The sequence below is a fragment of the Entelurus aequoreus genome, linkage group LG18, assembly GCF_033978785.1.
Source record: "Entelurus aequoreus isolate RoL-2023_Sb linkage group LG18, RoL_Eaeq_v1.1, whole genome shotgun sequence".
In the NCBI taxonomy this organism is placed as follows: Eukaryota; Metazoa; Chordata; class Actinopteri; order Syngnathiformes; family Syngnathidae; genus Entelurus; species Entelurus aequoreus.
Genome location: NC_084748.1, coordinates 16,671,631 through 16,691,216, shown reverse-complemented (window position 1 = coordinate 16,691,216; position 19,586 = coordinate 16,671,631). Strand labels below are relative to the sequence as shown.

Below are 19,586 nucleotides of genomic sequence, written 5' to 3'. Positions count from 1 at the left end.
GGTGATATACTGTAGTAGTAGTAGTCGGTGATACAGTGGTAGTAGTAGTTGTCAGTAGTAGTAGTAGTAGTAGTAATAGGTGATATACTGTTGTAGTATTCAGTGATACAGGGGTGGTAGTAGTTGTCAGTAGTAGTACTAGTCAGTAGTAGTAGTAGTAATAGGTGATATACTGTAGCGGTAGTCGGTGATGCAGTGGTAGTAGTAGTTGTCAGTAGTCGTAGTTGTCAGTAGTAGTAGTAGTAATAGGTGATATACTGTAGTAGTAGTCGGTGATGCAGTGGTAGTAGTAGTTGTCAGTAGTCGTAGTTGTCAGTAGTAGTAGTAGTAATAGGTGATATACTGTAGTAGTAGTCGGTGATGCAGTGGTAGTAGTAGTTGTCAGTAGTCGTAGTTGTCAGTAGTAGTAGTAGTAATAGGTGATATACTGTAGTAGTAGTCGGTGATACAGTGGTAGTAGTAGTTGTGAGTAGTAGTAGTAGTAATAGGTGATATATTGTAGCAGTAGTCGGTGATACAGTGGTAGTGGTAGTTGTCAGTAGTAATAGTAGTCAGTAGTAGTAGAAGTCAGTAGAAGTTAGTAGTAGTAGTAGTAGTAGTCCATATACTGCACCTCAACAGTCTCGGCATGGAAGAGAACCACAAAAGGAACGGTGCCGACCCAGATTTTAAGGAGCGGTGCGTTGCAGAACTCCTCAGTGTAATCTATAATTTGCCGGAAGAAATCTGCAAACAAAAGACGTGTTCTGGTTCTGGTTCTGATTCTGGTGTTGCACTCTTCACCAGGTGCTGACCCCTTGGCCTCTCCTTACCTCCCGCATTGGATTTGAACTGCAGCGCGTTGCCGATGAAGGGGTACGTGCCCCCCACCTCCTGGATGGGCTTCATCTGGATCCATGTGCGCAGGTAGCTGCTCAGGTACTTGAAGGTCAGCAGCACCAGCGCCAGCAGCACCGCCAGGCCCAGCACAGGCATGGACACACTCCCGGGTAGGACCGCCATACTTTGCTCACTCACAATGTTCCACAACACTTACAGTGGGGCGTGTATAATATGTACCAGATGCTGGCTGGTCATGTGACTCTGGTGGGTGGAGACACACTTATCTGCTCCTGACTTTGACTTTGACTTTTTAAAGTTATGTAAACGTGCCAGACACACTGTATATATTGTATGGCCCTCAATTGTTTTATACTGGTGAAAAACTTTGATATAAAAGCAAATGTACATATTCTTTTTATAAACACTTTAGTTTGTCGGTGGTACACCAACGTATCTTCTACACCTCAGCTCACACTGAAATTTCAATATTAAAAAAAAAAAAAAACAAGTATATTTATTAAATTGTGTATTTATAATCTGGTTGTTAGTACATTTTTGATACAATTATTTAATTTTTGTTAACCATGTACTCAGTGAGTGTGTGACACACTCACAAGCCGCACTGACTGTATTGTTAGTGTTTTATCAATCAATCAATCAATCAATGTTTATTTATATAGCCCTAAATCACAAGTGTCTCAAAGGGCTGTACAAGCCACAACGACATCCTCTGTTTTATAATGGTTATCCGCCATCTACTGTATTAATGAAATAATTACATTTGATATGTAAATACATTTAATAGTTAGCATGTACAGTATATATATACATATACATTCTATATATTAATTTATATATATTTATAAATATACATTCTATATATTAATTTATATATTTTTATAAAGATATATATATATATACATATTTATATGTATAGTAATTTATATAAATATATATGTATATTATATATACATATATAAATATGTGATATGTACAATAATATGTATTATAGTAATATGTATACATTCTATATATTAATTTATATATATTCATATATATATTATATTTATATATACATATTTATAGATATTAATTTACAGAAATATATATATAATATCTATACATTCTATATATTAATGTATATACATTTATAAATATATATTATATATATTATATATATACATATTTATATGTATAGTAATTTATATAAATATATATATGTATATTATATATATACATATATTAATATGCGATATATATATATGTGTGTGTATAATATATATACATTCTATATATGTATATTTATATATAAATATTTATATATATTAATTTACATAAATATATATATATAATATCTATACATTCTATATATTAATTTATATACATTTATAAATATATATGTATATATATATATATATATATATATATATATATATATATATATATATATATATATATATATATATATATATATATATATATATATATATATGTATATGTATATGTATATATATGTATATACAGCTAAACACACATTGAGGCATCAAGGGACACAGTATCACTTCTTGGGTTTCATGGGGCATTGATGCTTCAGTATACTAATATATACTAGTAACTAGTATACTATAAAATGATTCATAACTGTTTTTAAAAAATTGCCACTTATTAAATAGTTATAAATAAACGTTTGGTATAATATATAATTGTATATGTTACATGTATTATAGATTACATTATACTATGTTTTTCGAAATAACATGAAAATTATATGAATGTTTTACAGTTGCATTATTATTTAGAAAAAATCTTAATATTTGTGGTAGGAAGTAGTAAGACTGCATGACCACTAGATGTCATAGTCACCCAACATTAGACTGTACAGTACTGGTCTTGGAAAGAAGTATGATTTTGCTGCTCATTATATACATACAGATATTACAATAATTTGATTAATAACAATAGTAAACAATTAATTAGAACACTGAAATGCACTTTGTCGGTTTTATTACAAATTATGCTTTACAAAAACATTAAAAATGTTCTTTGGAGAACTACAAAAAAGCCTTTTACAGTTTAAGATCCAATACAATACTCAATATTTGTTTCTTGGGAGTATGGAGTATTGGGGAGGGGGCAGAGGGGACATGCACTCTGCATTTTTCTAAAAGCCGTTTTTTCCCCCTGCACTTTTCAGTGTCCAGAAATAATGTAATGCTATTAGATGGAGGCAAGTCAAACACTTGTGCTTGGCGGAATACCTCCACTTAGATTGAAGCCTGTCCCTTTAGACCGCCCACACAGCTGGCAGCCCTCGATAAGTACAATACTTAAGGTATTAACACTTTTAGGGCGCAACAAAAGACTAGGTTCAGCAAAGACTGAACTGACTAGCCAACACACCATAAACTACACACTACTGCCATCTAACGTCTTGGACTTGCAACTGCAATTGCAACTTACTGTCATACTTGTAATTGAGACTCAGAAATGTGATAATGAAACAAAGCAGTTATCAGAATCAGCTCATTTTTAAATGATGCAATATAAATGAGATTTTATTATCAAAAATCAATATTTACTAACACATCCAAAAGTACCGAAAATTGGAACTGTTGAATACCGGCATCGATACCGAGGTACCGGTAATTGGTATGTCAGATGTTGGTGGTTGGTAGTCAGCATGCTCGCCTCTCATGCCAGCGACCAGTTCGGAGCAGTAGGAAAAACTCGAGGCAGCCGAGAGCGAGAGTTCACAACTGCTCCACATGCTCTCTTTTTCCCGATTTTTTTGCCGCTCCACTTTTATGTTTATATAAATATCAACTGCCAATCATGTCAACTTGGTAGGAGAAATGCCAAATAAAATACAAAATTATATTCCATTTTTTACACATTTTATGTAAAGTTTTAGCAACCATGACTCATCCTGACTGGGGCAACCTCTAAGACCCCATACGTTCAGCTGTTTTAATGGTGGTGTACAGATAAAACTGTTTGAATGGTTTGAACTTCTCTGGGCCCAAGCCATGGGATAGGGCCGCCCTCCCAGTCCCCCTATAGCTCTGCTTCTGTGTTACATGGCTAAAACTCCCACATCTTTCTCCTAAAAACTATTTGTACGCACACAAGAATCTTTTACTAAAAGTGTTTGGAGGATATTTCTACATGGGGGGACAAGTCGTAGGTACTGGTGGAACTCACCGGAAGTTGGACGTGCCACCTTGCCCTGGAATTGTGGTGGTCTGCTGGTAAAGGTCATGAATGATCTTTCCGCCGGTTGACATACAAAAACATTGTTACGACTTTCACTTCCTCTATTTAGTCAAGTTTGATGTCTTGTCGCAGCGCCAAAGACCTCACTTGACAATCCGATCTCTACCGTGATTATTTTGTTTATCAGTTTTCTTTGTGGTGAGAAAATTTGCAAATGAGATCATATGTCAAGTTTAAGTGTTTGGTATTCCTTACAAGTTCAACTATCGCTCCGAAAGGTCAGCTGCGAAATTGATTGGTTAAACCGAGGGCAATCAGCAGCTTCTGGCGAAAGGCCGGAACTCGCTCCCTTTGGACGGGCCAGTGGAGTATGCAGCGTGGACGCAACATTCCTCTACGGAGGAAGAGCGACTGGGACAACTTGTAGTCGTGCACGTTCTGCAGCAGGACCAGGATCACAGAGTCTCTGCTGGCTTCGATGACCTGATGCAAAGCGTGGTGGGCCTTAAAGCTGTATACACAAAAACAAAAGAAGGAAAAGCATGAGCACAATTCCTGTGAATTCCCAGATAACATAGATGCTCCGTATATAAAGTACCACTGATAGGTACACACACACTAGGTGTGGTGAAATTACTTTCTGCGTTTGACCCATCCCCTTGTTCCACCCCCTGGGAGGTGAGGGGAGCAGTGAGCAGCAGCGGTGGCCGCATTCGGGAATCGTTTTGGTGATTTAACCCCCAATTCCAACCCTTGATGCTGAGTGCCAAGCAGGGAGGTAATAGGTCCCATTTTATAGTCTTTGGTATGACTCGGCCGGGGTTTGAACTCACGACCTAACGATCTCGGAGCGGACACTCTAACCACAAAGCCACTGAGCAGGTAAATTAAACCACCGTCTCCGTTTGTTTCTGGGTGCATGGTCAAAAGAAGCAAGTAACATTCCAATTAGGGTTGTGCGTCGACAAGAACCGGGTCTTACGTTCCAATTTTCCCGGAACCGCCTTAATGTCGATGCCTATTTTTGATGATCAGTCCACCGACCAGCAGCTACACGGCTAACTGTTAATAATGTACGGAGCCGCTCCCCTAAGTCGATATGCCTCCATTGCGGCAAATAAACTCCATTTCTTACACGTGTTATTATAACTGGAGGACTGGAGGACGAGGCTAAAGCTGTAAGACGCAGAATATTCAAGTTCAAAGGATTGATGTTCGTATACTGGTTAAAAATAGCCCTGTGAGAAATTCATAGTAAATTTTTAACCCTGCCTCTGAAAATAATCGGAATGGAGAATCATTGAAAATCAGAAACTGAATTGTCCAATCTCAAATAATGCCTAACCCTGATACCAATCTCACAGAAAATTGCAAGCCTTGCAAGAAATACAACATGAGACTTAGAACACCAAACATGTCAACAGTGTGTGATTTACCGGCTGCACCACGGGTCTCTGAGAAGACTCTCCGTCACCACAAACAGGATTTTCCGTGAGTTTCTCATATTTTCCACGATGGACTCCAGCTGCGACGTGCCTGGCATCGAATCCCGATCCTCCAGGTAAAATCTGCATCCGTCATTTTCCAAAGGCATCACGGCTCTGTCCACCCAGGTGCTGTCCTCCTCAGCATGGATGACGTAGGCGTCGTATTCAAATTGTCGGCTCTCTTCCACTTTGGCGTCACTAAATCCCAGTGTTCGGTTTATCAAAATGTTCCAGTAAAATTGAACCCTCCAGCCGTGGAAGTGCACCAGCAGGGCGGTTACAGTCAGCACGAGGATGAGGGTGCTGCTTAGTATGTAAAGTGCCTGGAAAGGTGTCATGTCCCTGCAAAAGAGGGTGTTAAATTCCATGACTGAGTGGTTAAAGTAAACCAGGGGTGTGTTGCACAAATACCGATCCCCGAGACCTGGCACTCTGGTCGTATTTGTGTTGTTCAACCATGTCACAAACCACAGGATGCTCTCGCAGGTGCAGTCAAAGGGGTTTCTGTCCATGATGAGCAAGCTGAGATTGCTCAGGGGTGTTCGGAACACTTCGGGTCTTACAGCTGTGATCAAGTTCCTCTGGAGGTGTAAAACCTTTAGGGAGTTCAGGCTGTCAAATACCGAATATTTCGGGTTGTTGAGCAGATTGTTGCTGAGTCTCAGTTCCTGGAGGTTATTTAGGCCGCTCAGTGCGTCTGTGGGGATCTCGTCAAAACCGTTACTATTCATCCAAAGGCTGACCAAGTTATCTAAGCCTTTCAAATAAAGTACAGGCCCGCCAAGGTTTGCGTCTTTCCACAATCGGGCCAAGTTGTTGTGTTCCAAATTAAGAACTTTTAGGTTCACGAGTCCCTCCAACAGATTGGCTCGGACGTTGGCGATGTTGTTGTTGCTCAGGTCCAGGTAGGTGAGCTCAGACAGGGGTTTGAATGGGGAGGGATCCAGGTTAAGAGCTGTGACCACAAGGCTTTTTCCTAGCGTCAGGACTTCAAGACCTGGGACACTAACAAACGACATGGAGGTGAGGTTGACCATCTGGTGGTTAAAGGACATGTTTAGCTCCCTGAGTCGGTCTAGACCTTCGAATTCCTTGCCAGTCAAAGTTTGCTTGATGAAATTAAAATCCAGAGCAAGACTTGTGAGGTTCTTCAAATGGGAAAAGGCTCCATGTTGAATCTGGGCGATAGCCACTGCTGTCAAGTTGAGCTTCAAGAGAGGAGACTCGCTAAGTGAGGCAAGTGTTTTGTTGCTGATGGTTTTCAGCGACACATAACTGCTCCAGCTCATATCGAGCTCTTTCAGACTTGTCAAGCCCGTGAAAGTGTTCTGAGTGATTTCCCGTACGGAAGTCCGCTGTAAACACAAACTCTCCAGAGTGCTGAGTGGCTGGAAGGAGAAGTCGTCGATGATGGGCGTTGCCGAGGTGTGACCTTTTACCAGAGCTTTCATCAAGACTAGTTTTTTCAAGCTTTTAAGTCCCCGAAATGTTGACTTGGTCAAATGCTTGAGGTTGTTGTCCGACAGGATCAGAGTTTCCAGTTTGCCCATCCACTGAAACGAGCTGTCTTCAATCTTACCCATCCCGTTGCTGGAAAGATCCAGAAAGGTTAGATTTGTTTGCTGCAAGCCTTTGAATGTTGCGTTGTTGAGAGTGACCAGTTTCATCTTCTGCAAGGACAAAGCCTTGATGGAGACCTGGGACAACTCCAAGCACAGTTTGGAAATGACAGTCGTGCCCATGTTGCTGCCGTCCATGATTAAGGTTTGCAGCTGTGACAGAGGCTTGAAAGAACCAGGTTCCACCTGCGGAGAAGAACATTGGAAAAATGTCAACGAACCACCAAAGTCTCCTGAAGTTGTTGGGTACGTGGTCTACAAAGTCAAAATACAAGGTGATCTAAAGAAAACAGAACCCATGAGAATGTTATTCTACAAAAGTCAAGCAAATTGCTTGAAATTGTCTGACCTTAAACTTCAGTCCGTCTTACGGTCCTTTCCCAAAGTTTTCGTTATCTTGGTGGCTCTGCATAAAAGTCATGTTCTTTCCAAAATATTCTCCAAATGGGCGGCACGGCATTGGAAGCAAACTTGCCCTCGTCAAACTTAAGAATTAAGAGGCTTCCGAACACAGTCAACAATTCTGCTGCTTGATAGACTATGACGACAATTTGCTTGCGCTACAGTGATTAATTCGGAGAAGAGGACCTCCACGCAAAATGTCTTTGCCTTGGTTGGCCAAGACCTGTTGGGGGAGACTATTGTTCCAATATTTCATGCACAAAGCCCATTTATATACCCTGAGAAGGAAAATGAGGACCATTAAAATGAACAGATTTAGTCAATGATTTGTAGGCCCTTAGTGACGAAATCCATCAGGGATGCGCCGATCGATCGACCCCCGATCAGTATCGGATTATTTTTGTAAAAAAAGTACTTAATAAGTCAATGCCAGTTAATGCCTTACAATACTAATTACAAAACTCTATCCCCTCTGGTTGATACTTTAGTTTTGGTCCCCAGCATGGTGGTTCACAGCAAAAAGTGTATGTGCATACACAGTGTGGAGCCGCTCCCCAAAGTTAAAAATCATCACCACCATTGAAAAGAAATGTTACACAGTAAGTACTAAACCGCAGACAGGGTGGAAGTACAGCGGCACCTGGGAAATGATACCGGCACTTAACAGTAGCAATTGTTGGTACTTTTGTATGTTTTAATAAATATGAACCGTTTCTGATGATACAATCTCATTTGAGCTGATTATGATAACTGCTGTCCAGTTGTTATATCTTGTTTTATTATCACATTTCTGAGTCTCTGTTACAGTTACAAGTCCAGGCGTTAGATGGCAGTTGTGTGGGCGAGTCAGTCAGTCTTTGCTAAATTTAGTCTTTGGTTGCGCCCTAAAAAATGTTAATACTGTAAGTATTGTACTTTACACACCCGCTGTTTGATTGTAACGTACATCTTAGTAGATGGGACTTGCTAAGATTTTTCGGGTTCCGATTCCACTTTCGATTGTGCTGAACGACTCGGTTCCTTAACGGTTCTCTTATCGATTCTTATTTAGGAAAAAAAAGGTGGATTAACCTAAATTTTGTTTAGTTTAGAGGTAACATGACCTTACAAAGCCTACAGTGAGGTCACATACGTAGCATAGGGGGGAAAAATATATTTTTTTAAATAAATATTCTTCTGTAGAATTTAACAAAATATGTGCAAATTACAAATGAATGTAGCATGTGATATTAACTTTTTACATGCAAAGCTAGATATGTCAAGCCTTTATTTGTTATAATTTTGATGATTATGGTTTACAGTTTATGAAAACCTTGAATTGAAAAAATCTCAGAAAATGTGGGGTGGAAGTCGCCTCCCAGCATTTCCACTGCAGACACGGCACAAAAGCCCAGCATGCAGGTTCAACAAGGTTTTAATCAAAATGTTTTCTTTCCAACAACAGTTTTCTCTCCTAGAACGTGACTTTTCAGCCACGTCCGTAACCTCCTCTCCCTCTGCTCCCGGCCGCTTACTGTTAAAGACAACAGATGGTTAGATTAACACGTACCACCTGTGAAATCTAATCGCCTGCCAGCTGTGTCTCGCCGTCCCGCACATGCCCCGCCCCTAGTCGATGGTGCTCCGCCCTCAACACCATTGACAGAGGCGGTGACCTTTGCTCCTGCAGCGCGCTGATCACACTCTCCCTCCACAGTGGGGTTTCAAAAACTGCAAGCCATGATCATCGAAATTATAACAATTAAAGGCTATTAATTGTAGGCTATTCTAATTTCTCCTGTGTATATATAATGACTGAGAGAAAATATGGAACTTTTCTCCGACTACAATTGAACATTCACGTACCGAAAATTAGGAGTATCACTGTAGCCAGTAGATGCAAGCTTTTGACCACAAATTTAGTCGCTTCTCGGTGACATTCGTTTAGCAGCAGACGTTAACCGGGGCAAGTACTGCCGGTCAGAATCTGTTTCTCGCCATGCTCACCTAAATGAGAAGGCGTTCATTTCAATTTAACAAATAATAGCGCTAACACGATAGGCTTTGAGTAATACTTACTACTACTTAATAATAGTGAATCCCTGTTGTATTCAAATGACGTGCTCGTGTTACCGCTGCTGCTTTTAAATAGGAGTGTTTCAAAAACATGACTTTCATTTATAAATGTTGCATGCTGTGTGTTCAAACGTTTCAGCATATTTCTCGCAGATAATTATGACAAATAGCGCTGTTGCAATCTTTTCTTATAAAATGATAGTGTTTTTTGCGATCCGACGTTACGTAATGACATCATCCCCACACATCGTTAACGACACCGTGTGAGAAAGTGGCAAGCGAGTCCAAGGAAATGACACACTGGGAACCGTTTCTGAACAAGAACCTGTTTTCGAATCCCATCCCTATTTTGAGGTGTTGAAATCATCATGTAAAATCGCTCATGCTAATCAGTAGCATGTCAATAGCAAAGCCAATGTATATTAGCATCAAGCTAGCACATTTTTGGAACACAAGAAATAATTGCTCGGTTAAGTTTAAGACGTGTATGGCGTCAAAATGTAAACAAACGCCATGGGTGGATCTACACCTGACATCCACTGTAATGATACCAAGTACAGGAGCGTATCTAGTCGATACTGCTATGATTACATCGATATTTTTTGGCATCACTACATCTTTCGTTTTTTGTTTTTTTATTATATTATGTTTATAATCTCAGGAAATATGTCCCTGGACACATGAGGACTTTGAATATGACCTGTAACTACTTGGTTTCGGATTGATACCCAAATTTGTGGTATCATCCAAAACTAATGGAAAGTATCAAACAACAGGAGAATACAGTAAGTGATTATTACATTTTAACAGAAGTGTAGATAAAACATGTTAAAACAGAACAAGTAGATTAATAATACATTTTTATACAGTTTGTCCCTCATAATGTTGACAAAATAATAGAATGATAAATGACACAATATGTTACTGCATACGTCAGCAGACTAATTAGGAGCCTTTGTTTGTTTAGTTGTCTAGTATGTTCACTATTTTATTTAAGAAACATATGTTTAATGTACCCTAAGATTTTTTGTTAAAATAAAGCCAATAATGCAATTTTTTTGTGGTCCCCTTTATTTAGAAAAGTATCAAAGTACCAAAAAGTATCAAAATAATTTTGGTACCGGCACCAAAATATTGGTATCGGGACAACACTACTACAGTGATTAGATTGATATTTTTATTTTCACAATACTGTTTTTCTTTGTTAATGTTTACAAATTATTTGAGGGCAAAAACCAAATAATTTAAATAAGTAGTAGATAATAGTTTTTGTGTACTATTGACTTAGTTTTGCTACAAGGAAGTAGTTTACATGTCGTGTTGTTATTCATGGAGGTTAGGAATCGGCAGCATTAAACCCTGATCGGAACATCCTTAATATCCACATCTGATGTCAGTGCATCAGTACTGTATTAAGTATTTGTTGTTCCTTACTTTCTTTATGGTGGTGGAGACCAAGTTGAGGACGTGCAAAGACTTGGACTGGCTGAAGAGGGCAAAGTCATTCTTGGCCAAAGTAGTGAACGAGTTGAATCCCAGACTGAGCTCCTCCAGGTTGGGCATCTGAGTCTTGGAGCCGAGCCGAGCCGAGTTTAGGTTGTTCTTTGAGACGTCAAGGAACTTCAGACTCTGAGTTATGAGGAGAGAGATGATATATTGTTTTTAAGCGAAAGCCGATATTGCGGTAATCCAGTACACCCGATTGTGGATTCGATTACCTGTAGTCCAGAGAAGGCTTCCCCTTTTAGTTTCAGTCTGTTGCCCGACAAGTGAAACCTGGTCAGATTGCTGCAGGCGCTCAGATCCTCTTCCTGAATAACATGCACTTGGTTGTGGTCCACGTAGAGGGTCTGCAGCAGAGGCAGAGTCCGACACAGCCCGCCGTCCAGCCCGCTGAGGCTGTTGTAGCTCAGATCCAGATGGAGGAGGCCGGCGTAGGGCGCCAGAGACGAGGGCCGGATCTGACCCAGTCTGTTGTGGGACATGTCTAAACTGGTGATGTTCCCCGGGAGGTTTGGGGGGATGGCGGTGAGGCTGAGGCGGCTGCAATCGGCCTCGGTGCCACGGATGTAGCAGGTCTTATTCTCGAAGGCCTGACCATGGCCGGATATCAGGAAGTAGCAGAAGAGCAGCACCTTGGGATGGGGAGGAAATCAGTCACAAACCTCGGATAAAGGAAGTAAAGTCTGTTTGTTCAATCTTTAAATCCGTGTGATTTTAGAAAGTCAAACCTAAAAGGTGCATCTAGTTGGAGTTCAACCCAAAATTTGTGCCTCAAAAGTAGGAGTGTTTCAATCCCTTGCATCTAAAATCTCTGATACAAGCAGTTCTACTTGTGCAACATCTAAATGTCCTCCAATAAACGCACAAGGTCGGTCTTTTCTCCTATTTTAGTCAAGTCATTTACAAAAAGTCAACGTGGTAGGCTATAGGCGACTAGCAGCTACACAGCAGCTAAGCACACAATAGAACACAAGCTCGACATACAGTACAGGCCAAAACTTTGGACACATCTTCTCCTCATTCAATGCGTCTTAATTTAATTCCATGACTATTTACATTTTAGATTGTCACTGAAGGCATCAAAACTATGATTGACGCGTGGAGTTATGTACTTAACAAAAAAAGGTGAAAAACCTGAAAACATGTTTAGTATTCTAGTTTCTTCAAAATAGCCACCCTTTGCTCTGATTACTGCTTTGCACACTCTTGGCATTCTCTCGATGAGAATCTTTTACTCAGTCGGTGTTTCTTAACCATAGGCCCGGGGCCCAAAAAATATCAGTCTCTGAGCCGTGGTCCGTATGGGCCGCAGCGGTACTCAGTTGTAATACAATTTTCCACCACTTGTGGCAGCAGTGTTGGGACTAACGCGTTACAAAGTAGTTTCGGCGGTAACTAGTAATCTAACGCGTTATTTTTTATATTCAGTAACTCAGTTACCGTTACTACATGATGCGTTACTGCGTTATTTTACGTTATTTTTTATGTAGTATCGGCTAGAAACAGAAGATCTGAGTGTGTTTTATTGGAGCGCTGCGGACCGCGGTGGAAAAGAAGAGGTATGCTTTCTGTGGGTGGGGGCGGGGGGCTCCCAGACCGTAGTTGGCGCAGGGGAGACGTTCCTCCAGGGCCTATGTACTTCGGGGCTAACAAACTTCACTTTACCCGGAAGTGCGTCTTTACAGCTGAGGGTGAATGACGAGGCCGGCGGTTTGTTGCAACTTTGTGACTTTATTGGACGCAGCCATCCATCAAGCTAGAGCATACTTGCCAACCCTCCCGTTTTTACCGGGAGACTCCCGGTATTCAGCGCCTCTCCCGATAACCTCCCGGCAGAAATTTTCTCCCGACAAACTCCCGGTATTCAGCCGGAGCTGGAGGCCACGCCCCCTCCAGCTCAATGCGGACCTGAGTGGGGACAGCCTGTTCTCACGTCCGCTTTCCCACAATATAAACAGCTTGCCTGCCCAATGACATCATAACTGTAGAATGATCAAGGGCGAGTTCTTGGTTTCTTATGTGGGTTTATTGTTAGGCAGTTTCATTAACGTCCTCCCAGCGTGGTAACAACACACAACAACAGCAGTCACGTTTAGTCTACCGTAAAGCAGTTCGTCTGCCGTAAACAGCAATGTTGTGACACTCTCAAACAGGACAATACTGCCATCTACTGGATAGCCTCCAGAACACTGAAATTCAAGTATTTATTTTATTTATATGTATAATAAAATAAATATATATATATATATATATATATATATATATATATATATATATATATAGCTAGAATTCACTGAAAGTCAAGTATTTCATATATATGTATATGAAATACTTGAGTTGGTGAATTCTAGTTTAAATATATTCCCCTCTTAACCGCGCCCCCAACCACGCCCCCCGCCCCACCACCGACCACGCCTCCCACCCCCCACCTCCCGGTATCGGAGGTCTCAAGGTTGGCAAGTATGAGCTAGAGCACCTGCACACACTCACTGTCGCCGGTCCCTCACTTCTCTCGCCCACTCACTCACTGACGTCACTCACCTCCCATGCTGTCATATCTTAAAGGGCCACACACACACACACACACATACGCTACTCGCTTAACAACTAACAAGACATCATGGTGAAGCCAGAAGTCGAGTGTCTTAACATTCTCACTACTTTTCTTTTGTCGAGCACAAAAAAAATAACATTTTAGTTAAATGTAAGTTGTGTCTTGGATCAAATATTCTATCTACTTAAAGTTAAAGTGCCATTATGTTTCAACTATTTAAAATAGTTTTGTCAATTTTTTCTGGCCTGGAATAAATTGGCCCTTTGAAACATATCTTTGTCTGTGTGTGTTGTATGTAGAGCACATTGCTCAGCAGAGTTCAGTGATGCAAATGCATGTCAAGTTGATCAACAGATTGTATTATTCTCCAGTGCAATAACAGTACTGAATTGAAGGCTAAAAGGGCATTAATGGGAGCCTTAAAAAAAAAAGGGAAAAAAAGAAGTAACTAAATAGTTACTTTTCACAGTAACGCATTACTTTTTGGTGTAAGTAACTGAGTTAGTAACTGAGTTACTTTTGAAATATAGTAACTGTAACTAGTTACTGGTTTTCAGTAACTAACCCAACACTGTGTGGCAGTAATGACAATATCAAACAAACTGAAGAAGTCTGGAGTTAAAGTCATATAGAAGTTTCTTCAGTGCAAAAAATGCGACTAATGTGGCGAAGCTGTATTTTAGTTTGCACTTTAATTTATTGACAGTTTAGGTTAAAAAAAAACCCGTACATATTATTATTATGAGAATTAATATTAATTTAGGTAGAATGTATTTGTTTTTAGCACTTATAAGTACCTTCTAATGCCGTAAATTTGATTGGTATTTCTTTTTGTAATTGGCCTGAGCTAAGCCTTGATAATAATCGTGATTATTGAATGGTTTTGTATCATTTGACAAGGTTTTTTGGGGGGTTTTGTTTTTTCCTGTACAGCTACTCAGCCAAATCATATAGTTGATGTAGATGCCCATATCGGCTGTTCAGAGTTACTTTACAAAAGAGAAGTGTGTGATACTTACTTCTCTTTTTGCCTTATTTGTATTTGACTTTATTAAATGTATTTATATTATCATTTGGTGCAGCCGGGCCGGAGCAGGAGGGGATAGAAAGAGAAAAAAAGGAAGACAGAGGGGGAAATTGCGGGGATGAGACAGAGAGACAACAACAACAGCAAACACAACAACAACAACAACAATAGAGCAACATCAGCAAATAGGATATGTACAAATATGATGGTAAAAGTGATAGCAAAGAAGCAGTTAGCGAAATAAATAATAATACAGAAATGACAATGAGCATTATTACACTACAAATGGAGCAATACAAATACCAATAGAAATAGCGCTATTGATAATGAACAATACCAATAATTTACCTATATTATCAACAATACAGTTGTTCAAATGCAACAATACATACACGTAATGATAACTAGACATACAAAAGAAGGCAGAAAAATGGAGGGGAAGAAAGAGAAGCAACCTATATTAACCTTGTAGAATGTTATAGTAACAATAGGTTAAACTTTGTCAGTGTGCCATGTGTTATCCAGTGTACCCTAGGGCAACAACATTAATTTATGTTTGATGACACGTGATTATGTGCATGAGTGTAAGTATGTTATATATGTACAGTATGTGTATATGTATGTTTGTACAATGAATGTATATGTACATGTATGTGTATATGTATGTTTGTACAGTGAATGTATATGTACAGTATGTGTATATGTATGTTTGTACAGTGAATGTATATGTACATGTATGTGTATATGTATGTTTGTACAGTGAATGTATATGTACATGTATGTGTATATGTATGTTTTTACAGTGAATGTACGTGTGGATGTACGAACTTTGAGTGTGTATTTGTGTATGTACGTGGGAGCGTAGGTACCTATGTGTTAGAGATGTCCGATAATATCGGACTGCCAATATTATCGGCCGATAAATGTTTTAAAATGTAATATCGGAAATTATCGGTATCAGTTTCAAAATTATCGGTATCGGTTTCAAAAAGTAAAATGTATGACTTTTTAAAACGCCGCTGTGTACACGGACGTAGGGAGAAGTACAGAGCGCCAATAAACCTTAAAGGCACTACCAATCACATAATATCTACGGCTTTTCACACACACAAGTGAATGCAAGGCATACTTGGTCAACAGCCATACAGGTCACACTGAGGGTGCCCATATAAACAGCTTTAACACTGTTACAAATATGCGCCACACTGTGAACCCACACCAAACAAGAATGACAAACACATTTTGAGAGAACATCCGCAGCGTAACACAACATAAACACAACAGAACAAATACCCAGAACCCCTTGCAGCACTAACTAACCCCCCCCCCCCCCCCCACCTCAACCTCCTCAGGATTATCTCAGGGAGAGCATGTCCCAAATTCCAAGCTGCTGTTTTGAGGCATGTTTAAAAAAAAAAAAAGCACTTTGTGACTTCAATAATAAATATGGCAGTGCCATGTTGGCATTTTTTTCCATAACTTGAGTTGATTTATTTTGGAAAACCTTGTTACATTGTTTAATGCATCCAGCGGGGCATCACAACAAAATTAGGCATAATAATGTGTTAATTCCACGACTGTATATATCGGTATCGGTTGATATCGGAATCGGTAATTAAGAGTTGGACAATATCAGAATATCGGATATCGGCAAAAAAGCCATTATCGGACATCTCTACTATGTATGTATACCAAGGATTGACAAGGTTTAACTGCAAGTAGGTTAGATATTGAATACCATTAAAATCAAGTGTAAAATTACGAATTCAGTGTTAATGTTGGTGTGGGCCCCTCTGTTTTGGAAAAGTTGGGCCCCGAGGTCAAAAAGGTTAAGAACCCCTGCTCTAAGTCATGCTAACACTTGTATATCAATAAACGTAATCTCCGACATCTTACCAGGTTTCCCCCATCTGCGGAGCTCATGATTTTCGGTCTAATCACTCGGAGGACCAGAGTCGTGCTTCCTCTACGACGCAAACAAGAGTCTCCTGAAGAAGTCCAAATAAAAACGGATATGAAAGCAGTAAGTTTGGTTTCACTTCTTAATGCGTGTCTGCAAAAACAAAAACAAACCATGCCATGATTGCAAAGGTAATATTCTGTCCTGTGCGCACACCACAACATGAAAGGGTGGCCTTGTGGGCTTTGTTTAGTTTTCTAAAGTCTCTAAGAGGTTGTTCTGCTTGCAGGGTAACTTACCAGGTTTCAGGCCCAGCTGGCATGAGGAAGCATGTCGTCTGGCTCACACGCGCTATGACTCCTTCGCAAGGCATGTTTTCTTCTACAATGAACCGCCTTGGTGAAGACTCCACATTCATTTCCTCCGTGCTGACATTTTCCCTTAGTAGACCACGGGCACAAAAAGATCTTCCATACTGAAGGCTCCCGAGTGGGCGGTGCTTGGTTACCACCCTTTGGCAAGTACATAGTCCACACGCTGACACGCACACACACGCTATTACTATTGTTATTATCAACTTGTAGAACTTGTCGAGCGCTCATAGAAAATCCACCTACTTGGTTGCCATAACCACTAGGGGCCAGCAACGTTTCATTGACTGAACTCCTGTGTCTCTTTTAGTGGTGCTCAATGTTGCCTCTACTTCTTCATGCGTTTGAGCAAACTCAAAAAAGTCCCTGAGCATTCAGTGGTCATATCAGCAGCACACCTGTCATAATAACAGGTTAAATGTTTTATTATAACAATCAATTTACAGCAGTCACTGTCATGAGATTATTCTCTATTATGAGTAATTTGGCCCACTTACTATAAAAATAACAAAACAATCTTGTTTTTCATGAGCTATGTACTAGTATTGTATGTCCGAGTGGGGGTCCCGCTTTGGAAAGAATGTGTACCCCTTCCAGAGATCACATTTAGTTGCCCTTGAAACATTCGCATGTTGCACAATGAGATGTAAGCATGGGATAAAGTATGCATTCCTTTAAAGTAGCAGTAGGGTGGAAAAAATGAAGTTGACTTTATATGCTTATTTGTGTTTCGTTGTATCCATTAAACCAGGGGTCCCCAAACGTTTTGACTTGGGGGCCGCATTGGGTTAAAACTATTTGGCCGGGGGCAGGGCTGTGTATATATATATATGTGTGTATATATACACTACCGTTCAAAAGTTTGGGGTCACATTGAAATGTCCTTATTTTTTAAGGAAAAGCACTATACTTTTCAATGAAGATAACTTTAAACTAGTCTTAACTTTAAAGAAATACACTCTATACCAGGGGTCACCAACGCGGTGCCCGCGGGCACCAGGTCGCCCGTAAGGACCAGATGAGTCGCCCGCGGGCCTGTTCTAAAAAAATAAAAATTAAAAAAAAATTATTTATTTATTTATTTATTTTTTAAAATTAAATCTACATAGAAAAAAACACAAGATACACTTTCAATCAGTGCATCAACCCAAACAACCTCCCCCATGCACACTCATCCACACCCACTCACACAAAAGGGGTTATTTCTTTCTGCTACCAATATTCTGGTTCCCACAACATAGACAACACATCTGCAAGGGACACAGTCCCTGAAGCACACATGATTGTATAGGCTGCTGGTCCACTAAAATTTTCATTAATTACTATTTTTTATGTAATTATTTTTATATTGTTTTACTTTCTTTTTTATCCAAGAAAATGTTTTTTATTTATTAATCTTATTTTATTTTATTTTTTTAAAAAGGGCCTTATCTTCAACAGACCAGGTTGTCAATGAAATTAGATTTGTTTAAAGGGTTTTTTAAACCAGGCCCAGTCCAGATAATGTCCAAGTCGGACTCAGCAACACACACCTTCATTCATGTACACAGAAAAAAATTAGGGCACACAACAGATTGCATATAATTTATAAACAAAATTACATTTTCAAAATAAGCATTTATGTACAGTCCAGATTATGTCCAGGTCACTCAAATTAGGGAACACAACAACATATATCATATACTCTATAAACATAATTATACTTTCAAAATAAGCCTTTGAGGACTTCTCATCTTTTTTTAAATGTTTTTTGGCATCATTATCGTTTTCAACCATGTAACTTTTTAAAGTTAGAAAATACTGAATAAATGTTTTAAAGAAAGTAATACTAAGTGAATATCTGTTTTTGGCCTTAAAAATAAACATTTTACCGAGTACTATAATTAAATTGACTAAATCATGATTGTCAATGAACTCTCCTAAAATAACAGAAACCACATTAAGCTTCATAAACAAACCAATCCTTAAACACATTTTTTCAACTTCCACCCAAAACAAAGACACAATATGACAATACCAAAACAAATGCAGGGTGGATTCAGGCTCCTGACAACAAAATCGGCAATCATCTGACTCTGTCATATTCCATAATTTTAACATTTTCCCTGTGGGTAAGAAGTTATAAATAATTTTTATTTGAAAATAACGATTTTGCACATCGATAGTGGTTTTATAGATTAGTTTGAATATGGCATCCCATGGCAACGGGCAGTCAAAAAAGTCCTCCCATTTTCCATTTGTGTTGTATGAGGCAGCCTTCAAAGATTTCTTTATTAAATAAAAATTATATATTTTTCTATTTATTTTAGTTCCTTTTTGCCAACTAGAATTTCTTATTAGAGGTTTACAAAGTAATAATTTAGTTGTTCCATAATTAATTATTTGTTTCCATATTTTCCCAATTACTCCAGTTAGTTGATAAAATGAAAAGCTTGAGCAAGCATCACCATACATAGCTCTAAATTCATCATACTTCATAATTTTACCATTCTCATTGATAATATCATTGACAAAAATGATTCCTCTTTCAAACATATTTTTCCAAAAGAAAGGCTTTACAATATTAGAGTTCATCCATATTAACTGCTGCAAAATATCGTCTCTTTTTTCTGGCACATAAAATTGAAAACACC

General features: G+C 39.2%; 3 protein-coding genes across 4 annotated transcripts in view; 1 reads left to right on the top strand and 2 right to left on the bottom strand.

Annotated features, from left to right (window-relative positions):
- Nucleotides 1-1,050, bottom strand: part of LOC133633881 (cytochrome P450 4V2) — a 28,781-nt gene extending 27,731 nt beyond the window's left edge. The window contains exons 1-2 of the mRNA XM_062026660.1: nt 813-1,050; nt 614-726 (exon numbers count right to left, since the gene is read on the bottom strand). Of these exons, the coding sequence (XP_061882644.1) occupies nt 614-726; nt 813-1,002 (303 nt within the window). The 5' untranslated portion in view covers nt 1,003-1,050. The remainder of the gene's footprint in view (nt 1-613; nt 727-812) is intronic.
- Nucleotides 1,051-2,823: 1,773 nt separating this feature from the next.
- On the bottom strand, nt 2,824-17,066 carry tlr3 (toll-like receptor 3). 2 transcript variants are annotated; one of them, XM_062026657.1, is made up of 6 exons: nt 16,882-17,066; nt 16,579-16,735; nt 11,317-11,733; nt 11,033-11,227; nt 5,472-7,327; nt 2,824-4,546 (listed from the first exon to the last, which is right to left on the bottom strand). In XM_062026657.1, exons 2-6 carry the CDS (start codon nt 16,603-16,605, stop codon nt 4,315-4,317), a joined length of 2,727 nt encoding a protein of 908 aa, XP_061882641.1. In that variant the 5' UTR covers nt 16,606-16,735; nt 16,882-17,066; the 3' UTR covers nt 2,824-4,314. The 2 variants fall into 2 exon arrangements, with proteins under 2 accessions (XP_061882641.1, XP_061882642.1); XM_062026658.1 differs by having other exon boundaries at nt 16,579-16,670.
- Nucleotides 16,661-19,586, top strand: part of sorbs2a (sorbin and SH3 domain containing 2a) — a 173,453-nt gene continuing 170,527 nt past the window's right edge. Inside the window, exon 1 of the mRNA XM_062026649.1 lies at nt 16,661-16,705. The gene's annotated coding sequence lies outside the window, so the exon portion shown is untranslated. The remainder of the gene's footprint in view (nt 16,706-19,586) is intronic.

Bases quoted from the DNA above. Each gene is read 5' to 3' on its own strand.
- tlr3 (XM_062026657.1), bottom strand. From the start codon at position 16,605: ATGAGCTCCGCAGATGGGGGAAACCTG. The intron at 11,228-11,316 runs GTAATCGAATCC...CTCATAACTCAG, and splicing joins AAGCCTTCTCTGGACTACAG to AGTCTGAAGTTCCTTGACGT. The intron at 4,547-5,471 runs GTAAATCACACA...TTGTGTATACAG, and splicing joins AGAGACCCGTGGTGCAGCCG to CTTTAAGGCCCACCACGCTT.